The following is a 21,823-nucleotide window of genomic DNA, read 5'->3' as shown; positions in this document are numbered from 1 at the left end:
TTGCAAATGTATAACCAGGTAGTATCATCAACATCAGGAAAACTGGCTCATCGTCAATTAAGAAAACTTCCAAACATTTTTTTCATCAGCTTTTTAAGTTTGTTTTGTTTGTTTGCTTATTAATATCTCTCATTGTCCCTATAAGAATTAGAGAAAACTCTTCTAAAATGTGTTTTCAAGAATTTTCTCTATTTGGCAGGTTGGTTATTGGAATGATATGGATAAATTAGTCTTGATTCAAGATGTACCCACTCTTGGCAATGACACAGCAGCTATTGAGAACAGAACAGTGGTTGTAACCACAATTATGGTAAGTTTTGGTCTGTGTTTCATGCTATTCCGTTTGGTCCACAGGCAATTTTAATTCCCCAGCTATAGTGAACAGGGAGGGTGAAAACTGCTTCTTAGCAGTGGTGACATGGGTGCTCTGATCCACACAAGTCTGTTGAGACTTTGAATAGGTTTGTCCTGAGCTTTGAGTACATTTGGCACTTTCATTTGTATTACCTTTGCTGCATTGTTGTTCTCAGAAAAATGCTCAGATGTTAAAAATTGAAACTGTCATGCTGTAGTTGGAAATGTCTGAAATGCTAACATTCCAAAGAACAAAAGAATGAACATGAAAAATATCAACAACCAATCACATAAAATATCTGTAGTAAGCACCATATTATTGTTGTTATTATGTTTTTTAAAACATCAATGTATTAGTAGTTAGTGGTGTTTAAAATGATAGTTTCCAGGTAGTTGAATCATTTGGTAATGATTTGCATTATCTGTTTATAATAGTGGAAATATGAGTGTGAAGGTTTTAATGAACATGTTTTATACAACTCGATGCTTTAGAAACAAATTTTGTTTTATATTTACTTTTAATGCAAAAAGAGTTTTTTCACACCGATTATTTTTCTCATTGACCAGTGATAAATCCACAATATAATTTATAGAACTTCTAAGAATTATGAAAAGTATAATTGCTTCATTCAGTCATATCACAAAATGAAAAATACTCTAAATGTTAAGGCTGTTTTTTGAAAGAGATTTTCATGAAATTGCCTTTTAAATAATAGAATATCTTATATATTTTTCTCTTCTAAAGTCAAACATGCCCTTTAGAATCAATGCTAGTCAAAGGAGATCAACAATCGGTGACCTTTTCTATCTAATTTAAAGTTATATATCCTCAGTTCACTGTCTCATTAGGCAGAACATATTTTGAATTATCTATGAAGCCCATACTCTAAATAAGTGGGGGTATTTTATGTAATTTAGTTTTTAGCTTATGTAATTTTAGTTTTAGGTCTCAGTAATGTCGACTTATTTCCAAAATTTTGACATTGAGGTCAAAGCATGAAATGCCAGAGAGAAGTTTTCATATGTTGCAGTTAGTTTTATCTGTGTTGCATCACCAGCCAGCAATTTAATGTTAATCTGCCAAGCATTGATCAGAAGTTTATGATTTTAGAATGCAAACCAACCAACACCAAACAGTTTTTGTATAAGAGTGCAAAATATATACTTTCTAACTTGTGTAATGATTGCATGGGACTTGAAAAGCAATATATACATATTTCTTTTCCTAAAAAAGACACAGTAATGGAAAGTCATACTTCAGTACAGTCCTCCTCTTTTCAGCCTCTGATGAAGAATCCTATTTTAAGAAATTGATCAAGAAAGAAATGAATTCCATGGTGTTCGACTATTCCTAATCAGGCTCAAGTATTGTTCTCCTGTGTAGTAAACTTAAGCTAATTTTTCATGTGGGAATCTTCTTGGATGACCAACTCTGGACTACCAGAAAAAAATTTTTTTAAAGTTCTGTGACTTTTCTGAGAAATTAAAACAAAAGAAGAATTAATCCTCATCTTTCTCAAGAAAATACATAGATGTTGAAAAAGAATCACTTGGCGATTCTGACATCAGTTCCCATATCTTGAAATGAGGTCGTTGTACGTAAATGATGGAATTATATCACTCCTAATTCCAAGCGTAAATTTACTAAAAGTAAATGTCTATGAATCTGTGTGCTTGTTTTTTGAATATACACAGTTGTTTTCTTTGAAAATTTTTTGAAATTTTGCTTGTTCTGTGTTAAATAAAGTGTTTTAATGTGCATTATAGGTGTAATGTAGAGAATCTCCTTTCCATCCCTATTATTAAAGGGGCTGGAGATGTAATTCTTAAATCCAAAATATTGAGTTAATTTTGCAAGCATGGCAGGTTTTCAGGAAGCATGCTATCAAAAAATAAGTAAAAATGATTGACAAATCTAACAGTTTCCTACATGCATAAAGAATATTCTGTAAAGTTATCTGTTGTCTGACAGTGATATCATCAATATTTTTGCTATCAAAATAGTGCAATACTCGTATCTGTCTTTTGTATAAAAATGTAATCTTCATATAAATAATACTCTGGTTTTTGCAACTGCATAATCATTCAGTAATTTGAAAAGAAAAGAAAATATACTAGAATCCTTTCCCTGAGAGTGTTCCTTGTTATGCTTTTGTTGAAAATGGTAGCCTGGGACCTTTGGCATCTCTACCACCTCTTTCATTTTCAAAGAAATATGGTTCTTTGTAGATAAATGAGATATTAGCACCTGCATGTAATAATTCACCAAATTCTATTGAAATTTTCCAACACAGATGTAGTTGGTTAGACATTGTAATATGTGCAAGACAGGTGTCTAGACACAGAAGAAGACAGAGTATTGTGGCGCTGGAAATCATTCATTTTGATTGACTTGATATGACATTGCTGTTCTCTCATTTGTCTTTCCTTTGTGTATGTTGTTATTTATATGTTGATACACTGTAATGATATATGCTATTGTTTAATAAAATTGATTGATAAATTCATTTATTCATTCATAAATATTTATTAAGCGTCTGCTATGTGCTAGGCACAGTTAAAAGTCCGGGGATATGTAAGAGAACAAAACAGACAAAAATCCTGCACTCAATTAAACTTATATTCTAGTGAGAGAAAGCAGACAAGAAACATAATAAATATGTTAGCTATCATTCTTAAACAAAATGTAGCTTTAGCTTTTTGCACTGTTGAAATTTATTTTTTATAACAGTGTTGTATATTTATAATGTGATCTACATTTTAATGACTTATTTATTCTACCTGAATATATCATGTTTCCCGGAAAATAAGGCAAAGTCTTATATTAATTTTTGCTCCAAAAGATGCATTAGGGCTTATGTTCAGGGGATGTCAGCCTGAAAAATCATGCTAGGGCTTATTTTCCGGTTAGGTCTCATTTTCGGGGAAACACAGTAGTCATACTGAAAATAACTTACTAAACCTAAATAAAAAGTAAAATTCAGAATATTATCAAATGAGAATCATGACTACAAAGTTGAAAGGTCTAAAGTCTTGGATTCAAATGATCATCATTTTTTATCTTTACATCTTGGTCACTAAAATTTTTACAAACTCTGTAAAACTTATGAGACTGTGACTATACTAATTTAACTTTTTACTTCAAAATAATAATTTCCGTAAACAACCCAAGGAAGCCAAATCTGTGCCATGTGGTTTGGACAAGGGCAGCTACTGAGGAAAAGGCTGTTTTCAGAACTTGGGGGAAGAGAAGGTGGAGTTTTCCTCTGTAATCTCACTTTCTTTGGTTGCTGAACTTTGTGGGAAAGGAGAGATGATACAATGATATTTCACATAAGCCCATTTTTGCCCAAATCTTTACTACTGACGTTAAATGATGTCTGTGATGCATTAATCAACTAAGAAAGTATTTCTTACCATCTTGTAAACATAACAATCCTTTAGGAAATTTTTCCACAAATCCAGATGTATTCACTACAGCGTTAGAATTATGTTACAAACCTAAAAGCAATTTTACTGAGGACAATTGATCTTTGTAGAGGTTACTTTTTATACTTTTTATGAGATGTTTGATACTTTATCTTTTCCATGTAGAATTTTGTAGATGCACTATACATAGATACACGTGCATATACAACGATATACACATGCATATTTATATATAGTATATGTATATATACATATATACAGAAAATACAGATATATTTATTTTTTCTTTGTACCAAATATTAATATCCCCCATTCATATACCTGCCTTCAAAGAGCTTATAATCAATTAGTTTTCAAATAAGTTATTTAAAATAAACTTAAAATTGTGCATACGTTAAATGTACTCATTTTTTTCTGAATTGAACAATAACATTTTAATTTCCACTTTTAAGAATTTTACCCATGAGGCACATTATCTGCATCTATTAAGATTATTTGGAGGAAAGCAAATATCCACATATCAAATAACTTTGGTTGATAATACCAATTTTATTATTTTAACTGTTTTCAATAGTAATTGTAATGATTATATTTGTGATGCTCAGAAAAATCTTAAAGCCTTTCTAATAAGTATCTATTTCAACAATTTCACTTTTGGATTATACAAATAATCAAAAAATTGTTTTTCTCAGTAGGAAAATGATACTTTATTGATCGGAAATCATCTTCATTCATTTACAAAACATTTTCATAAGCAAGCCCTAATATAACAGCTTTAGACAGAGATTGATTTCTTTCCTGAAATAGCAAAGTAGCTGTAGAACTCAATCCTTTATGGAAATTGTAGTACTAAACTCATAATCACTAAGAAGTAATGCATTTAAAGTAACTTCCAGGATATTATTGTCCCACAGGGCACAGTAGTTGATAATAAAGATGGCAGGTTATGCTCTTAAGGCAGAAATAAGAGGTTACATTCCACCTCTCTGATCATTTCATTTTTATTCACAATTGAATACCTGGGACTCCAAAAGTCTGCTTACCAAATATGCTCCACAAATCCCCTTAATGATTGGCTAGGACTCATGTTTTATTATATTGAAAAGATTTGGTATTTTTTTCACCCATAGTAGCCCCAAAACTTTGTATTAAGTCTGCTCAACTATACAGTGTTTGAAGGGCTACTTGTGGACAAATTGCCAGACTGGGGATGGGGCAAATGAGAGGTTGAGAAAGTGTAGAGGATTTGCTACTCACTTGGAACAGGCAAATTAGACACGCTCAGAGAAACTGGGTAGAGCTGAGCAACTATGAGAGCTTTTGTTTAAGAAAAGCCTTGCCTTTCTCTCCCTTGGTTCTTCCACCTCCCTGAGTATGACCATCTTATTTCTCTTACGCTGCATGCACCACTTATCTGAATCTCAATAATTTTGCACGCCCCTGGTTGTACAAAAAGCTTAGTTACATTTCTAATCAACATCTTCAGTAAACTGAAGGTTTTTCTAGCCTTTGTTGGTTTGTTTGGCAGGAAAACAAAGACACGACAGGTCCCCACTATCCAAAAAGGAAATTGAAAAAACATGCCTGTTTCAGAAGAGATGACCTAGCGCTTGTTAATATCTACTTTCCTTTTGAAGACCTGAATCAAAAGTGCTAATAATACTACTTTGCCATGACAGTCCTGTTTAGGAAGCCTTGATAGACCAGGAAATCTTTACATTCCTTGAGTGTCTTATAGTACGTGCCAGACACTGTGAGAAGATATGGAAAGATTTTATCCTACATTGTCTACTTAAGATTGAGCATAAAGAACTTCAATTCATTAAAAATACAGAAATTCACTTCTTTAATCTTATCCCTTTTCTTGTTAAACCATATGAAATCTCAAATAGGTGTACATACTTTGACATATGCAAAAATAGCTTCAAAGATTTTCATATATTTCAAAATATAGGTTCAACTACCGCTACTGCTAGTTCTGTGAAATTGAACAATTTGCTTAACCTTTCTCAGTCTTAAATTTTCCATCTGCAAAATGAGAAATGTCTACCTCAAAATGTGTGAAAAGTAAATGAAAGGGCACGATTAAGGAACTTAGCATTGTACCTGACAGAGCAGGCACTAAATAAGTAAGAGCTATTATTATTTTTCACTACTATATTTTATTATTGTCCCCCATCACGCTCACTCTTTTACCCTTATTAAAAAGAATTTAACCATAATTAATCACAAGAGGACAAGGGGCATATTTTATGTATTTTTGTACACCTAGCTCCCAGCAAACTGCCTGGCACACAGTGGGTGCTTAATAAATGTTTGAGTAAATAATAAAAGTATAGCTTTTAATAAAACAAATTGTTCACAAAACAATGTAGAGGGAATTTAGCAAATTAGGTGATAATACTACCTAGAGAAACTTCTGCACAAAAGATAATATGCTCCTATATACATATACATATATATATATATATATATATATATATATATATATATATATGCCTGTTTCAGAAGAGATGACCTAGCACTTGTTAATATCTACTTTCCTTTTGAAGACCTGAATCAAAAGTGCTAATAATATTACTTTGCTGTGACAGTCCTATTTAGGAAGCATTGATAGACCAGGAAATCTTTACATTACTATAATAAATTTAGTTTTTCAAAAGGAGTGTAGCTCCTTTTGTGTGTGTGTGTGTATATATATATATACATATATATTATATATGTATATATATAATATATATGTATATATATGTATATATATACACTGTAGAATAGAATATATATACATACATATATATATGTATGTATATATGAAGGCTAAAATTCATTAAGTGTTCAAATAGTCCAGACACTTTAGAATAGATCTTCAGCCTTAGTACCAAATGTGAGCCTTAGCTACACTCCTTCTGAAAAACTAAGTTTGTTATACTAATAGTAATAGGTAATAGCTATACAGCCATTTCATTAGAATGTTAAGCATTTTACATTCTTGCTTTTTTCTACATATTCTTCCATATTTTAATTAGCCATTACAAGAAAAAAAAGAGAAAATAAAAGATTACCTCATTTTAACTACTAATATTTTATAGCGTATCTTAGAAATTAACAATGCTTTGCAACAACTTGCCAATTTTCATAACCACATTTATAATTTGCAAAACTCTTTATACCTAGAGAGTACCTTTCTGTAAAGTAATAAATTTCATCTATTTAAAGAAGAGACAACTAGTTGCCTTAATTTTATAGGTTGATAAAGTTTCTTTATCCAAGTTCAGTGGTAGAATATTCATCAAATTCTGCTTTTGGAGGGTGGCAACGGAGTCTGTGAAGCCGCCTCTGGAGCTAGAGCTGTCCTTTCCCCTCCTCTTCCACTTCCGGTTGCATCAATAAAGGCCATTGGCACCATTCAAAAAACGAAAACAAAAGAAAAGGAAAAAAAAAGAGTATTCATCATATTCAAAGGAAAAGTGAGAGATTTCTGGGTCATTTAATTATGTCAACCTAAAGCAGGATTTAAGAAAATAATGCAAGAACCAATTCTGGACAATTGCCCACAATAGAGGTATTTAGGGCATCTTTGTGAGAAAATCACATATCATCTAATTTATATTCTTACAAAGTTTTTAAAAGTAGTTTCTACATTTACAAAGCACTTTAAAACAAAAATCAGATTTAGTGTGGACTGCCACATTGTGCAAAGTAAATTACCTTCTAATCCAGACTTCCAAGAGCAAATTCGACTTCCCCAATTACCAATTTGCTGGGATAAAAGAAAAAATTTATATCAAAATGACTAAATGAATGCTACAGTACAATTTTATAAACTATAAATACATGATTTCAATGATGTTGTGGCCAAAAGTGGTCATTTCTTGTGTGCAAATGACTGAAAAATCTGGGGTGTGACCAGGAATTCTGTATGTATTGCACGTTCACCAGGCTTATCTTTCGTTGGTGGCTTTAGATTCCATTTATAAAATCAAATGTTTTTTGGTGAACATGTCTCTTTATTTCACTGCCTTTCAATGGTTTAATTAAGGAGGGGCACGTGTGTGTTTCTGTGTGTGTGTGTGTTTGTGTGTGTGTGTGTGTTCGCATGTATGCACTTTAACTGAAAACTGTCCAGTTATTAGCTACCAGTGAACTTTTTCATCTTATATGGATTTTCACAATAACTTTTCATTCTATTTTCTGTTTTACTTGCTTCAAAAACTAAATGGTACTACCACTTGGAGTGTGTGATTGTCATAATTGGGGGGAAATTATTAGCTTCCATTGGGGACATATTGTATAATAGAATAAAAATTCATGGAACATAACCCTAATTAGAGCTATAATATTAGAGAATTTTAGGAAAGCCAATTTAAGGCAAAGAAGTGCATACAATTTTAAATTATTAATTCATTTCTTCTTTGAACTAGTGACTGTTCTGAGAAAGGTATCTTGCTAAATGCTAGAGAGCAAAGAAAAGTGATCTAGCTCTTGACCTAAAGGAGATCACAACTGGGTATGGCTAAACAAGATGCAGAATATGGAGGCCTGTGACCTTGAATGAGTATTTTATTACTTGAAGCTGACTACTAAATAGTCTTTAACTTCATGAGACATTTTGGAACTAATAATTTCATTGCCAAAGATGATAACTATGCTTCTCTAGACAGTTATTAATGGATATTTTTCCTGTCACAATTACAGTGCTAAGTATGCAATAATCACTCAATAGAAAATCATTTTTAAGATTTCACTTTTAGTATCCAGTGTAAAATAATTTCATATAAATCTAAGCATATTTATTTATATACTCATCTGCTCTATTATTGATTTCTAGCCACACAAAATCAGTATGTATACTAATACTAAATATGCTTTTTGTCAAATTCTGAAACTGAAGTTACATAAAGATTTTTGAATGTTTTATAATTTCTCCTTTACAGTTCTACTTCTCTCATTATAGGAATCCCCATATGTTATGTACAAGAAAAATCACGAAATGTTTGAAGGAAATGACAAGTATGAAGGATACTGTGTAGATTTGGCATCTGAAATTGCAAAACATATTGGTATCAAGTATAAAATTGCCATTGTCCCTGATGGAAAATATGGAGCAAGGGATGCAGACACAAAAATCTGGAATGGGATGGTAGGAGAACTTGTTTATGGGGTAAGCAAATCAATTTATTGAAGAATTTACTTAACATAAACATGAAACTCTTTTTTTTCACTTGGGCACATATCAATTTTTAAATGTCTATTACTGTTTTTTAAATTTGATTCATTTAAAAAGTTACATTCAAAGAGACATATATCATGTTCAACTGTTTCTCTATGTCATTAATAATGCAATTGCCAAACAATGAGAAAAACTAACACTTGATAACTTCAAAATCAGGAAAGCGATAAAAATTCAGAATATGATATTCTGTATTTTTAAAAAACCACTAACTTCAGTATCTGTGATGATTATTTCCTTAAGCTTAAGTCTTCTATATCATAGACATGCTGTTTTGAAACCTACAAAACAAATCCATTAGTAATCTGTTATTTAATAGTTGTAGAAACAGATTTCTTTCAATAGCATAAAGTTGGACCTCATTATAGCTAGTTATTTACATCCCTGTTGGTTGTAATGACTGGTAAATGTCTTTTAAGTAACTGGTGAAGTAATCTCTAAACTACTTTAGCATCTATAAAATATCACCAATAATGTGAGATTCTTACAATTCTGCAGAGCACAGTAAATTTAAACTTTATGTAATGCCATCACTTTTTCATACTTAGCAAAACACAAAAGCTAGAATTTATTACATAGCAGGCCTCACATGAAAGCATGTCATGCCCTTCCTTTTATGATCACTAGCTATTGAGTGCACACATTCATAGCTACAGGCAAATTCAATGTAGACATTTCTGCCTGAATTAGAACAAGATTGATCTCTTCAGCTACCACTGCAAAGTATCAAAATCAAACCAAATGCTAGTGATGGTATGATATTTCCAAAGTCCAGAAACCAAACCTAGAATAATAAGCTCTATTCATTGAGTAATAGTTAATAAAAGTCATATACACTTGAAATATATTCTGAAATTTCCTATAAGCCAATTCACATTTCACAAATATCATCTTCAAAGCATAGCCTGACTGATTAATCCCTTTGAAATAAAGATGAGAGTCATTTTCCCCCAGAAAAGAATAAAGGTAGAACAATTTACAACATAAATGAAGACTTATATAGGGGCTTACTTTCCAAGTCAGAATTTCAATTCAATAGTTTCATGATTCTGCATCCCGCTTTTTGGACCATGAAGCAATGAACATCTCTACATCATCCAGTATGGTAGCTATAACCTCAGCAGCGAGAGGAAAGCATTTGGCATTAAAAGGCAATCACTTAGTTTCATATCTATTTGAAAGAACTGCTGACTAGTTAGAGGTCCTAAGTGGGTGGGAAAATTGTAGTTGTAAAAAGTCAGAAACGGGAGGCCAGTTGGCTCATTTGGTTAGAGCGCACTGCTCATAATACTAACGTCCCTGGTTCGATTCCCACATGGGCCAGTGAGCTGTGCCCTCCACAGCTAGATTGATAACAATGACTTAACTTGGAGCTGATGGGTCCTGGAAAAACACACTGTTCCCCAATACTCCCCAATAAATTTTTTTTTTTTTAAAGTCAGAAAGTAATTTATGACAGGGTTCATCAGCAGTTTGATATTGAGCTTTAAGTTCCCAAGGAAAAGGATTCCTAAAGCTTGTGTTCCTTGGTAATATTTTAAACTTTTGATACAATAAGCTGATTTTAATTGGGAACATTAGCTGAAACATTAAAACTACAGTAATTTATTTCTTTCAGAAAACATTATTGAGTATTTCATCCCAAAATAATCATACTTGGATTACCAGTTATGGACAAGAAAACTAAGCTGAGTTACTTGCTGAAGGATTTGTTACGTGTCTCTCCTCTGGAGTCCCGACCAGTTGAGCATCCCAGGCTCATGCCTTTGCAAGGGTTCTGACCATATTTTGTTAGAGGGATATTGTTTAAATAATGACAAGTGATATGAAGAGAGTAGCTTAATTAACAACAACAAAAATTATATCAGTAATACACATGTCACAATAACAGAAAGTCCCAAAGTCAGGCAGTTCTCAGATAGAGAAGATAAAAAAGTGGTTATTAATACTCATGCATCAGCCAATCTGAGAGGATTTAAATATCCTAATCTCTGCCATTTGTCTACTTTTTTTCCCAAAAGAAATCTTCTTCCATGTCTCTTACACATTCTGCAGATTTGGTATTTTCCATTCTGGTGTCTGTAAAGTCTGTACTTGCTTCTCAGCTTTTTCTTTCTTTCTTTCTTACTGCTAACACCAACACAAATGCCCAGTTTCCAGGACCCTAGGTAAAACTCCATCCACTTTCTTCTACCCAACAAAGCCTATTTGACAACAAAATTATTAACTTGGAATCCTTCTTTTTTTTTTTTTTTTTTTTTGCAAACTTTGTTACTGCTATTGTTAGGAACTGATTATCTGTGGAATACTCACATGTGGTCTCAGCACACTACCAGATGGTGACCTGGAAGCTCAGAGCCTCCCTTACCCTCTCAGGTCCTTTCTGCCTATCACACCTGTTCACTGCAGCAAGTCCATTCTACGATCTTCTGTGGTGTGCTGCTCCAGGGCCTTCTCCTGGTCCCTGCCATATTTGTGTGTGTGTGTGTATTTTCATCCAAGATGATATTTCTCAAAGTATGTTTCATAGTCTACCAGCACCAGAATTACCTGTGATATGTGTTAAAATGCTGATTCATGAACCTCACTCCAGAGATCCTCAAGAATTCAAATATTATCAAGCTCTTGCAGGAGCTATTTTACACTTAATTTTGGAAGTTGCTGAGGGGTAATGGAACAAGGCACATGCACCATGTCCAATGTTAGTAGAGAAAGCCCAGATGTATTCTTTCTATTAACTGGCTTCTTTCGAAACACAAATTCCAAACTTCAGAAGGGTCCTCATTGAACATTGCTGTCATCTCCTTCATCCAATGTTTGTCTTCCATTGCATCAAATTTTTAGTGGTGGAGACTCCTTTATTTCTCTTCATGTTTCTTTCCTTTTAAGAAATTTACCCTCATTGGTGGTAACATATAAATAAAAAAATTCTGAAGATATTACACAGAACAGTGTGAAAGGTGGCATTTCAAATCAGTGAAAGGATGCGTTATTCATTTTGTAACACATGTATCAATTTTGTAACACATCATTATGCAACATACCAAATAATTGGCAGTGAAATTACAGACACTAGAACAAAATGTATATAATTGAGAGTGATCATATGATATGCAAAGGACTTTTTTAAGCCTAAAACCAAAGGCTGGAAACACAAAGTAATTTTATATGGCTTCAACAAAATTTAAAACGTATATACTGCAATAAAATACCATGAACTAGGTTATGTAAACAACACAACTGATGAATAGGGAAATATTTGCAACATATATAGAAAATAAGAGAATATTTTGAATATACTTAAAAGCACTTATAAATTAGTAAGTAAAATAATGAGTATCCCATATGGAAAATAACGGCAGATTCTGACAGGTAATACATAAAAGAAGTAAAGGTAGCTATTTGTTTAATAAAAACAAATTCAAATTAATACAATGGGATTTAATGTTCCAGATAGCAAATTAGTGGGAGAAAAGTTAGGTAAAGCATATCATTAGCATTAAAAATATTGTTACCATTTAGACCAGCCTTGCCATTTCTAGAAATTTATCTTAAATAAGTAAGATATGTACAATGATTTGTCTTCAAAGAATATTCACATCATTAATGTTGTAAATTGTATAAAACTGGGAACAATACAAATATCCTCTGAATAATAAATTGAGAAAATTTTGATACTTTCACATAATAAAACATTTGCCATCATTAAAAATTATTTTTCTTTTACAGTGAAAATGAGTTCATCGTATTCTTTAGAGAAAAGGAATTTAAAATAAGAAAAATATTATATACAAAACAATGTGTATCAGGGCACATGCAAACAAAAAAGATAAGAGTGGATGAAGAGAATGGAGATAAATTTTCCTAATTTTCTGGTTCTGTTTTTATGTATTAATTTTTCTTCAGCTAGTTCATGTATCACTTGTCTAATGAAAATTATACAAATAATAATAACTAGGAGGAAAATAATAACCTCCCAGCAATGATTCTGTCGTTGATCCATGTGGGTGTTTATGATGTGAACTAAGTTCATTCCTACTTGAAGGCATATACTGTTAATTCTCAGTCACCCAGTGGATAGCATGACAGCCAGAGTATATTTCCCATGATGCTGACCCTCCAGTTGCCCTTGTATCAAGCTGCTGGCCATTGTATCAAACCAGGAGTAAAAGTAAGAGTGGCAGTCTCTATATAAGAACATGTATGTCTAGTTTGTTTCAGATTCCATTTTAATGCCAAATATTTTCCTTTTACAATAAATAATCAAAAAACCTTTTTTGTCATGTGTAGACCATGTAACAGTTTACAGTTTTTTACTACACTTTATTTCGTTTGATTGTAGAGATGGCATGATTTAATGGAAGAAGCACAATTTCAAACCACAGAGCTTCCATGATGTGTAAACCTCACCTGAGTCTCAGTTTCAGCATCTATAAAACAATGATAAACATAAGATTATTATGAATGTTAAATGAGAAACCATTTAAAATATTTCGATTAGTATTAGACATACAAAACCTCAATAAACACTCACTGTTATTTTATTAAGGTTTTTTAAATAGATAACCACAATAATGAAATGAGGTAAACAGGAAAGGAAGTGTCCTCATTTTAGAGAGAATGGAAACAGTTAGAAAAATAGCTCAAAATCACAGAACGAAAATGGAAGCTGATGTCTTATGATTATAATATCTGAGAATTGAATCCACTGTTTTCCAAAATCCTTTTTAGAAACTGAAAGTGGAAAACCAAAGAATGTGAATAGAAAGAAACAAATGCCAATTTCCAGATTTTTGTGTGTGCGCTGAATTGGAAAATGTTGTCAAACAACAGCTTTCTTCTATCTTACAAACACAGACTTTATGATAGGTTTTCTCATAACTGGAAAAGAATAAAAGAGAAAGGGCTGTTTGAAATTTGCAATTCATAATATTAAGGGATGGCTAAGTAATGAATCAGTGGCAACATTTCAAATGAAACAGAAAAGGCTGCAAAATATAATAGCATTTCTGGCCAAGAAATTCAGAAATTCAGCCATATGGAAAGGCTATTAAGTTTCCTCCTCTGTGTTGTCCTAGATCCTTAGAGACCAATACAGTTACTTGAGTTCAATTTCTTTTTGCTTATGTCTGTTCTTTTTCTGTTTCTCTAATTACTAGCACCAATAAAAACATTTTGTGCAATTTAAGTGACATATTATGAAAACAAATCAACTGTTTATCTTTGTATTTATCACTGGCCTTACTCATTGTTGGCATTTCAGGGGGAAAAAATTGTAGAACAAATCCATAACTGGTTAGTTTTGAGTGGATCAATCCAGTGCTGATGGCTTCATGACATCCATTAACCTGTGTGTTTTCATGTGTCTTTTCTCTTATAGAAAGCAGAGATTGCTATTGCCCCTCTGACAATCACTTTGGTCCGAGAGGAGGTCATTGACTTCTCTAAGCCCTTCATGAGTTTGGGCATATCTATCATGATCAAAAAGCCTCAGAAATCTAAACCAGGAGTGTTTTCTTTTTTGGATCCTCTGGCCTATGAGATTTGGATGTGCATAGTCTTTGCCTACATTGGTGTCAGCGTCGTCTTGTTCCTAGTTAGTAGGTTTAGTCCCTATGAGTGGCACACAGAAGAGCCAGAGGATGGAAAGGAAGGACCCAGCGACCAGCCTCCCAATGAGTTTGGCATCTTTAACAGCCTCTGGTTTTCCCTGGGTGCTTTTATGCAGCAAGGATGTGACATTTCACCCAGGTTAGTTTCAAAACTCTTAAGTTCTTCACAAATTCCCCGGTAATTCTAAGTGTTGTGCAGAGCATCTCTCTACATGTCCTTTTGCTGGAGGCAGAGCATTACTTGAAACACAGAAACAAAACTTGCAATTCCCCAATTAATCTACGTATATTCATAGCCAAATTTTTCCAAGTTAGCACAAAATGTGAAGACATCCCAATGGAAAGTACCCTATGCAAGCCATCAGAACTCTCAGAAATGACTTAGTATTAATATTTCCTTCAATGGTTTGACAGATGGAAATAAAATCTAAATTGTAAGAATAGGAATTCATTTTCATTTTGTCTCCTTTTCAAAAGCAAATGTTTTCTTTTTTTTTCTTACTGTTGCTGTTCTTCATTTTTAAAAATTAATTTTGAACTTGATTTACATCCCATGTAACATAAAGGGGATTTTTTGCCATGGAGTTACCTACGTAAAACCTGAGTCAGTATAGTAGGTACCAGATATACATTGTTTCTAACACATGACAAGCTAAGCAATAGGCAGAGTTAGCGATGTAAATACTATGTTAGCTTTATAGACATGTTTCTCAATATCTGTGGAGCCATGGCTCACTACCTTTGAATGCCACTAAGACAATTTTCAGTTTTGTGTGCCAAAAATGCAGCCAATCTCCTGTTGCAGGAAAAAAAATACCAATTTCTCCCATGCAAAAAGTGACTGAAGGCAGGAAAAACTAGGAATTGAATTTAAATAGTGATTTATGGTAGTGTCACAAATATATGGATTTTTTAAAAGAAATGTACACTTTCTCAAAAAGAAACATTTAGTCACAATGCAGTTTGTGTTCCTTAAGACCCAAGGAACCTATACATGCGCTTAAATTCCAATAACATGGGAATCTAAATCAATAACTCAATTAAGGAAATGAAATCAAAGAAAAGCAAGTGATGGTTTTAAAACCAGGATTAAGCAAATACTAGGTTAAGACCAACAGGTGCTATGTATATAATAGTGATGAAGATGGAAGCATTTTAAAGCTAGAAATGCCACGTAAAACATGAAAAATTTCCTCATATTAAAAAAATGTTTAGACATAATTTGTCACAGGAATTTTAAACAGTTTGATGGTTTTAATGCGTGAGACCAATTATGAATATACCCTGAATTTTTTATTCATTCCATTCCCACTGTTCCTCTGTACACACACATTCCTGATAGCCACAGAAAGGGTAAAAAGAGGACCTTTGTTTTTTTCCTGTTTTTTTATTTTTCATTTTTTTGAGATTTAGCATCAGTTTTTAATGCTGTTGCTACCTATTGACAAGTCACACACTTTGGTCTCATGTTGGCAGTGACAGAGAGAACATTTTTATACCAATAGGTGAAGATGCCTTAGAATATAACTCATCCTCCACTCAGATAAGAAATGGAATATCAAAAAAACAAACAACAAATTCTCAACTATGATCACTTTGGGACCAATCCTAGAACATCATCTGGTCTAGCCCCACCTTGGCCCATCCATCCTGGCTCTGACTGAAAGTAAAAACAAATTCTCTCAGAAGGCATCTACCAACTTGTATCAAATCTAAGACCTCACACACTGTTAAGATGTATTGCTATTTTATGTACCACCAAGAGAGAAACAATGAAACAACGCTGCCAATTAAACCATGATACATGATCTCAGTGACAGGTTGCATTCTCATTTCAGGGATGCTAAAATGTAAAAGGGGAAGGTATCAATGAATTTAAGCATTATTCCTCTTCTGTACCTAAAGGAAAGGCATTAAGTTCCACATTTCTGCCAATTAAACAACAAAAAGTTTTTCATATTTTCAGTGGCATTTAGCATAAAAGACATCAAACTATACAGAAATGCTAGAATCACTCTTGAGTTGACTATCAGTAAATAAAATGATATTGCAATTTTTTTAAGTATACATGGTGAATTGGTGGTATTTCTTTTCTCTATGTTGGTTAGAGAAAGGAAAATGTGCATTATCTTATCCCTGTTTAGATCCCTCTCAGGTCGAATTGTTGGAGGTGTTTGGTGGTTCTTTACACTCATCATTATATCATCTTACACTGCTAACCTCGCTGCTTTCCTGACGGTTGAGCGAATGGTCTCCCCCATAGAAAGTGCAGAAGACCTGGCCAAACAAACAGAAATTGCCTATGGAACATTGGATTCAGGGTCAACAAAAGAATTCTTCAGAGTAAGTTAAGGGAAAAGCTAACAATGAAATGTTCATAATTTTGAAATTCAGTCCGTTTTGCCAACAATTACATGATAGCCTTTAGCTACTGTAGGTTTTTGCAAACACAATGGTAACTGCTGTGTTTAATACTAATACTTTTATATGGATTTTACAATCACTTTAATTTGCAAAATGAACTGAATTATTCACAATGCAAGAGGGAGCCTCCGTAAGGAAAAATAACAACAAAAAGGAAATCAAAACACCTTTATAACAGATTCCACTACTGATAATGCTATGCTGATACTACTGCCTATCTGCCAAGACTGGATTTGTGTATGCTTTGGTGCTAGGAGCATAAAAATGAAAGCAAGGCTTTTTTTAAAGGAATACATTTAACTTGCTACATTTAAAACCGAAAACTTAATTGCAGGTTATACTCCTTACATGAGGTATATTATTCTATAATCTACTCTGTAACAATGGATTTCAAAGCTATATATTTGCTTTCTGACAAGATAGTGATAAGAAATTAAGCTTTGGACACCTTTGTAAGACATTGTACGGTATTTTGTTTGTGCTAATTCTCTGCCGCTGCAGATAAAATTGTTCAAACTGATATAATTTCATTTCACATATGGATATTATACCTTTGGCTTGCCATTAGGATGGCAGGTATTTTGATGTTGTTGTTATTGTTGTTTATATTTTTAGTTATTTGTTTCATTATGAAGATGAATTTTTTTGATCAGTGAATCTCTTTTACACTGGTTCTACTTAAAGCCAGACGTACACATTTGGTACTGTTTGATCAGAGATAAGGGTTCATTTTGTGACTTCAGAACCAAAAAAATTAAAAAGAAATCAGAGGGACATTTTTACAAATATTTAATTAGGTAATTATGAAGATATTTTGCAATTGCTTAAAGACTGGCTATTTAATAGTTTAGAAGACAAGATATATTTCATTTATTTCCTAAGCTTTTGTGTAAAAATAATGATACCATTTAAAGTTTCATGCTGATATACAGTACTTGAGAGATTACACTTCCATTTTAAATGTGTATACTTATCATTTGTTCACCTTGGAAATTAAATATAACAAAATGTGCTTTTCCTTAAGCTAGACTTAAAAAGGATTTGATTATAATATCTTTATATATTACAAATGTTTACATAATACTAAATCACAAGAAACACTCAAAAACTCAGTCAAACCTATCCCTGGGCATTGTTTAAAAAAGGCACCAGACAATGAACAATTGTCAATAGTGTGGAGTGTACCTGCTAGAGATAACATAAAAATTATAAGTCAATTACTAAGTATTTGTAGATTTTTCTAAAAGTATAATAGCCATACCAATAAATTTTATTAATACTATTCTGTGGATAAAGCTAATAAAGCAAAACTTTTAACTCATTGAGTGCATCCTTAATAATGGAAACATACTGCTCTGACACATTTTAGCATAATTTCAGTACCTTGCTGGAAATCTGTACGTTTGTAACTGTTTCTACCCAAAAGTAGGTAGGTAAAATTTAGTAACTTTGCCTAAAAACCATTACCTGTATGCATCAAAACAGAATACAGGTTTGTGTTATCAGTTGCATCTTACTGAAAAAAATGATGATTGATTGTCATGTAAAGAAAGCAATTGTTCTGCCTGGAGTGATGAAGAGAAATAACATGCTGATTCTCAAAAAAAAAAAAAAAAAAAAATTCAAAAATAACTCTCTGTAAAGCTCTTTGGCATCAAGCACACTGAAAAATGTTTATTTCTAATCTTTATAGAGCTTTAAAAAACTGCTCAAGTTCTAAAAGCTGGTGAGATAGATAACAGAATATATTGATAAGAAGTATAGGAATAAGGAAAGTTGCTTCCTAGATTTACAGAGCCTTTCTTACAAGCTGTGTACTCACGAGGCCTCGTGTCCTTTCTCTCTCACCCACCTTTAGTTTTTAAATTGAAAGAGTTTTGAAAGTATAGGTATTTATTGTTGCAGAGCAGTCTGAACCCTAATGGGATAAGAAAATAATTTTCCCTGGTAGAATACTTTCGGGAATGCATAAATTTGTGTTCTCTGATAAAAATCTCATTCATTTCCTTCCCTGTGTTCTGCCTCCTCTCCCATAGATGATGACCTGGTTTAAATAAACCATTTGTCTAACAGGTTGAGGAAACAGAATGTGAAGGGTATTTTTGTACTTGTCAAAAATGTTTCCTCGTAGGAACGCTGTCATGGTACATCTATCAGCTCCACTGAACTGCCTTAGGCAGTGACCTATACTCTGCACTTCAAAAAATGTCACAGTTATAACTGCAAAAAGAATTAGGCCATGGGGGAAAATTACATCTGAATTCAATTGTTGCCTTGGTTTTGTCCCATTATGAAACTTGGTATATTTCATGCTCCGGGCACCTTGTTAAGTATAAGCACAGATGTATTTAAAGAAAGTCTACACTTGTCACTTAAAGACAGCCTTTCCCTTTGGGGATTTTTGCATTATTATATATCTGATTTGAATATACTGATTTTCATTTCAGTGTAAATTTTATCCTGTGACTGTTTCAGTCATCAGTGGAATCATGAATGCATAAATGAGGTAGATTACTACCTCACGGCTTATAATATTATCAAATAGTGCATTGATTAGCTCTTATTAGAACATCAGTATTATTGCATAAGCTCCCAGAAACTGGAAATAATTCACCTGATAACATGTAAATATTAACTATAGTCAATGTCATTTGTACATATTGTCTATTAAAAGCAGAATATTTAACTTTTGAGAAATGAAAAAGACAGCACATTTTTAAACTTGTTTTAGGTAATAAAATAATGCTTTATATCAGATAGCTTCCCATGTATTGAGTCTAACAATAAAGATGAAACAAATAAATCTGAAATTAATTTTTATTTTTAAAAAAATAATGACTTTGCTTGCTACCTTGAGTATATTCATTCCCCAAACCTGATCTTTAAGTTAACGCTACAGTTGAAGCTTTTAGGGACTTAAAATTTCCACTACCACAATATTTATAAGCTTTCTGGGTCTGAAGAAATGTCCTCATTGTAGCCTGTCTCATCAAATTTATGAAGATTTGCTTGCCTTCATTCCTTAGCAAACAGCCTCTTATAGTCACAGATAAGGCACAGGGATATTATTTTCAGCCCTTCATTTCTTGAAATTCCTCACTCATTCTCTTCACCATGTGGATGTGATCTTATCAAAGCCATGCCCCTTTAAATCAGAATTTATAAATATTAACATAGTGACAAATCATGTAAATTTTTTTCTTCCAAAAAAGTTGCTTTTCTTTCCTCTATTTTCCACTGGGAGTCCGTATTTTACCATTTCTGTAACACCTAAGGCCTGCTATGTTTGGCATAAGTACACTATGGATTCCTCTTTCTTCTGTATTTTAGGGAAATTAATTCAACTTTTTTTACACTTACGGTGTGTGCAATTCAATATATTTAAACAAATTCAGCAGTAATTTTCCTAACATTAATATTATGGGAATAGACTTCTAAAAAATATCAACAGTCTAAAGATACTTTATTCCTTTAAAAATGAATTATTTGCTTTAACATTATGTTGCATTCTATAGTTAAATTATCTTCATAATTACCAAGCCCTAGAAATATTATTTTTCTATTTTGCTATGTTAGTTTTATTTAGCTGTTCCCTGTTACTTTAATAAGATCCTGAGAAGTAACTAGAAAATTGTCAAGTAACACGATTTCAAAAAATATTTCAAATAAAATAATACCCAGATAGATTTTATTTCTTCTGTTTTCAACATAGTATACATAGGGAAGTATGCAGTATATGTGGAACTCTATTACATCATTTGGATGAAAATCTCAAGTCATCAATATATTTTAAAAAGTCATTATATGCCTAACGGATGGTGTTTTACCAACACTTCTATAAACTGAAATTATCAGAATAGATGTTTAAGGACAATCTCTATCAAGTAACCCAGAGAGTTTATAATTTTCAGAGATTGGAACTCAATCTCTAATGGAAGAGTTAGTTCTCTGGGAAAGAACTCAGTAATGAGAGCAAGAATGAATGAAGCCTTGGCAACACAGCCTCCCTAGAGGGTCCAATGATTGAGAGGTTTGAATCTAGATACTCCTTGTCCTGGAAGCACATAGAAACTTTGCAACTGAATTGTAGTGTTGGCACAGAGTTTCCTAATGGGAGGATTTCTGCAGCCAGAAGTAACCTGTCCTTACCTAAACACACACGCACAACCATCACAATCTCTATACAAGTCTCTGTATGTGACATTGTACTATCAAACAGGAGTCAGGCTTTTCTCTTATAAATATATCCTTTGGGGACATTTGAGTTCATTTGGGTATAGTTCACATTTAAAATGTCTATGTGAATGAAAAAATTCTAATATGAATGCAGATACCAGCAAAAGGATCTGGGTAAATTAAGTAGTGGGAGGAATGTAGATAGAGCTCAAATGGACAAAAATAAATGAATTTCTTGGCTGAAATCAGAGGATTAGAATGACTAACTCTCCAAAATACGAAGTGGGAAAACATGAATCACTAATCTTTAAAGTTTAATGCATGTTCCATTTGGAGATTTTGTTAGAAAAAGTATAAAAATGTTTCAGTGAACCTAGGATTTGATTTTTGTGTTACGGATATTTGGTTTATAAACTACAGTGATTTCTTCTCCTTCTTTGGTGCTCAACTAAGACATGATATAGACTGCACTTTTTGTATGCATCTTATTAGGATGGTTTCCATCAAAACTTTGAGGCATGAAAAAAGATAAAAATAAAACAATATAACAACTCTCCTTATTTGATGCTTCAAGTAAGTACAGTGTTAAAAGTTATTT

At 32.7% G+C, this 21,823-nt stretch overlaps 1 protein-coding gene across 11 annotated transcripts in view; it reads left to right on the top strand.

Annotated features, from left to right (window-relative positions):
- The window catches only part of GRIA4 (glutamate ionotropic receptor AMPA type subunit 4), a 377,366-nt gene that overhangs the window by 314,009 nt on the left and 41,534 nt on the right, over positions 1–21,823 (top strand). For 10 of the 11 annotated variants that reach the window (XR_012497413.1, XM_074335543.1, XM_074335547.1 and 7 more), the window contains 4 exons: positions 200–310; positions 8,738–8,944; positions 14,394–14,764; positions 16,770–16,968. Coding sequence is in view for 10 of the 11 variants with exons in the window: in XM_074335543.1 (XP_074191644.1) it covers positions 200–310; positions 8,738–8,944; positions 14,394–14,764; positions 16,770–16,968 (888 nt within the window). In the remaining variant the exon portion in view is untranslated. Of the gene's footprint in view, positions 1–199; positions 311–1,635; positions 2,862–8,737; positions 8,945–14,393; positions 14,765–16,769; positions 16,969–21,823 lie in introns of those variants that run through there. The other variant, XM_074335550.1, reaches the window with a different exon arrangement.

The sequence above is a fragment of the Rhinolophus sinicus genome, linkage group LG06 (genome assembly GCF_036562045.2).
Source record: "Rhinolophus sinicus isolate RSC01 linkage group LG06, ASM3656204v1, whole genome shotgun sequence".
Lineage (NCBI taxonomy): Eukaryota > Metazoa > Chordata > Mammalia > Chiroptera > Rhinolophidae > Rhinolophus > Rhinolophus sinicus.
Note: the sequence above shows the minus strand (reverse complement) of the source record. Positions and strands in the feature narration are given on the sequence as shown.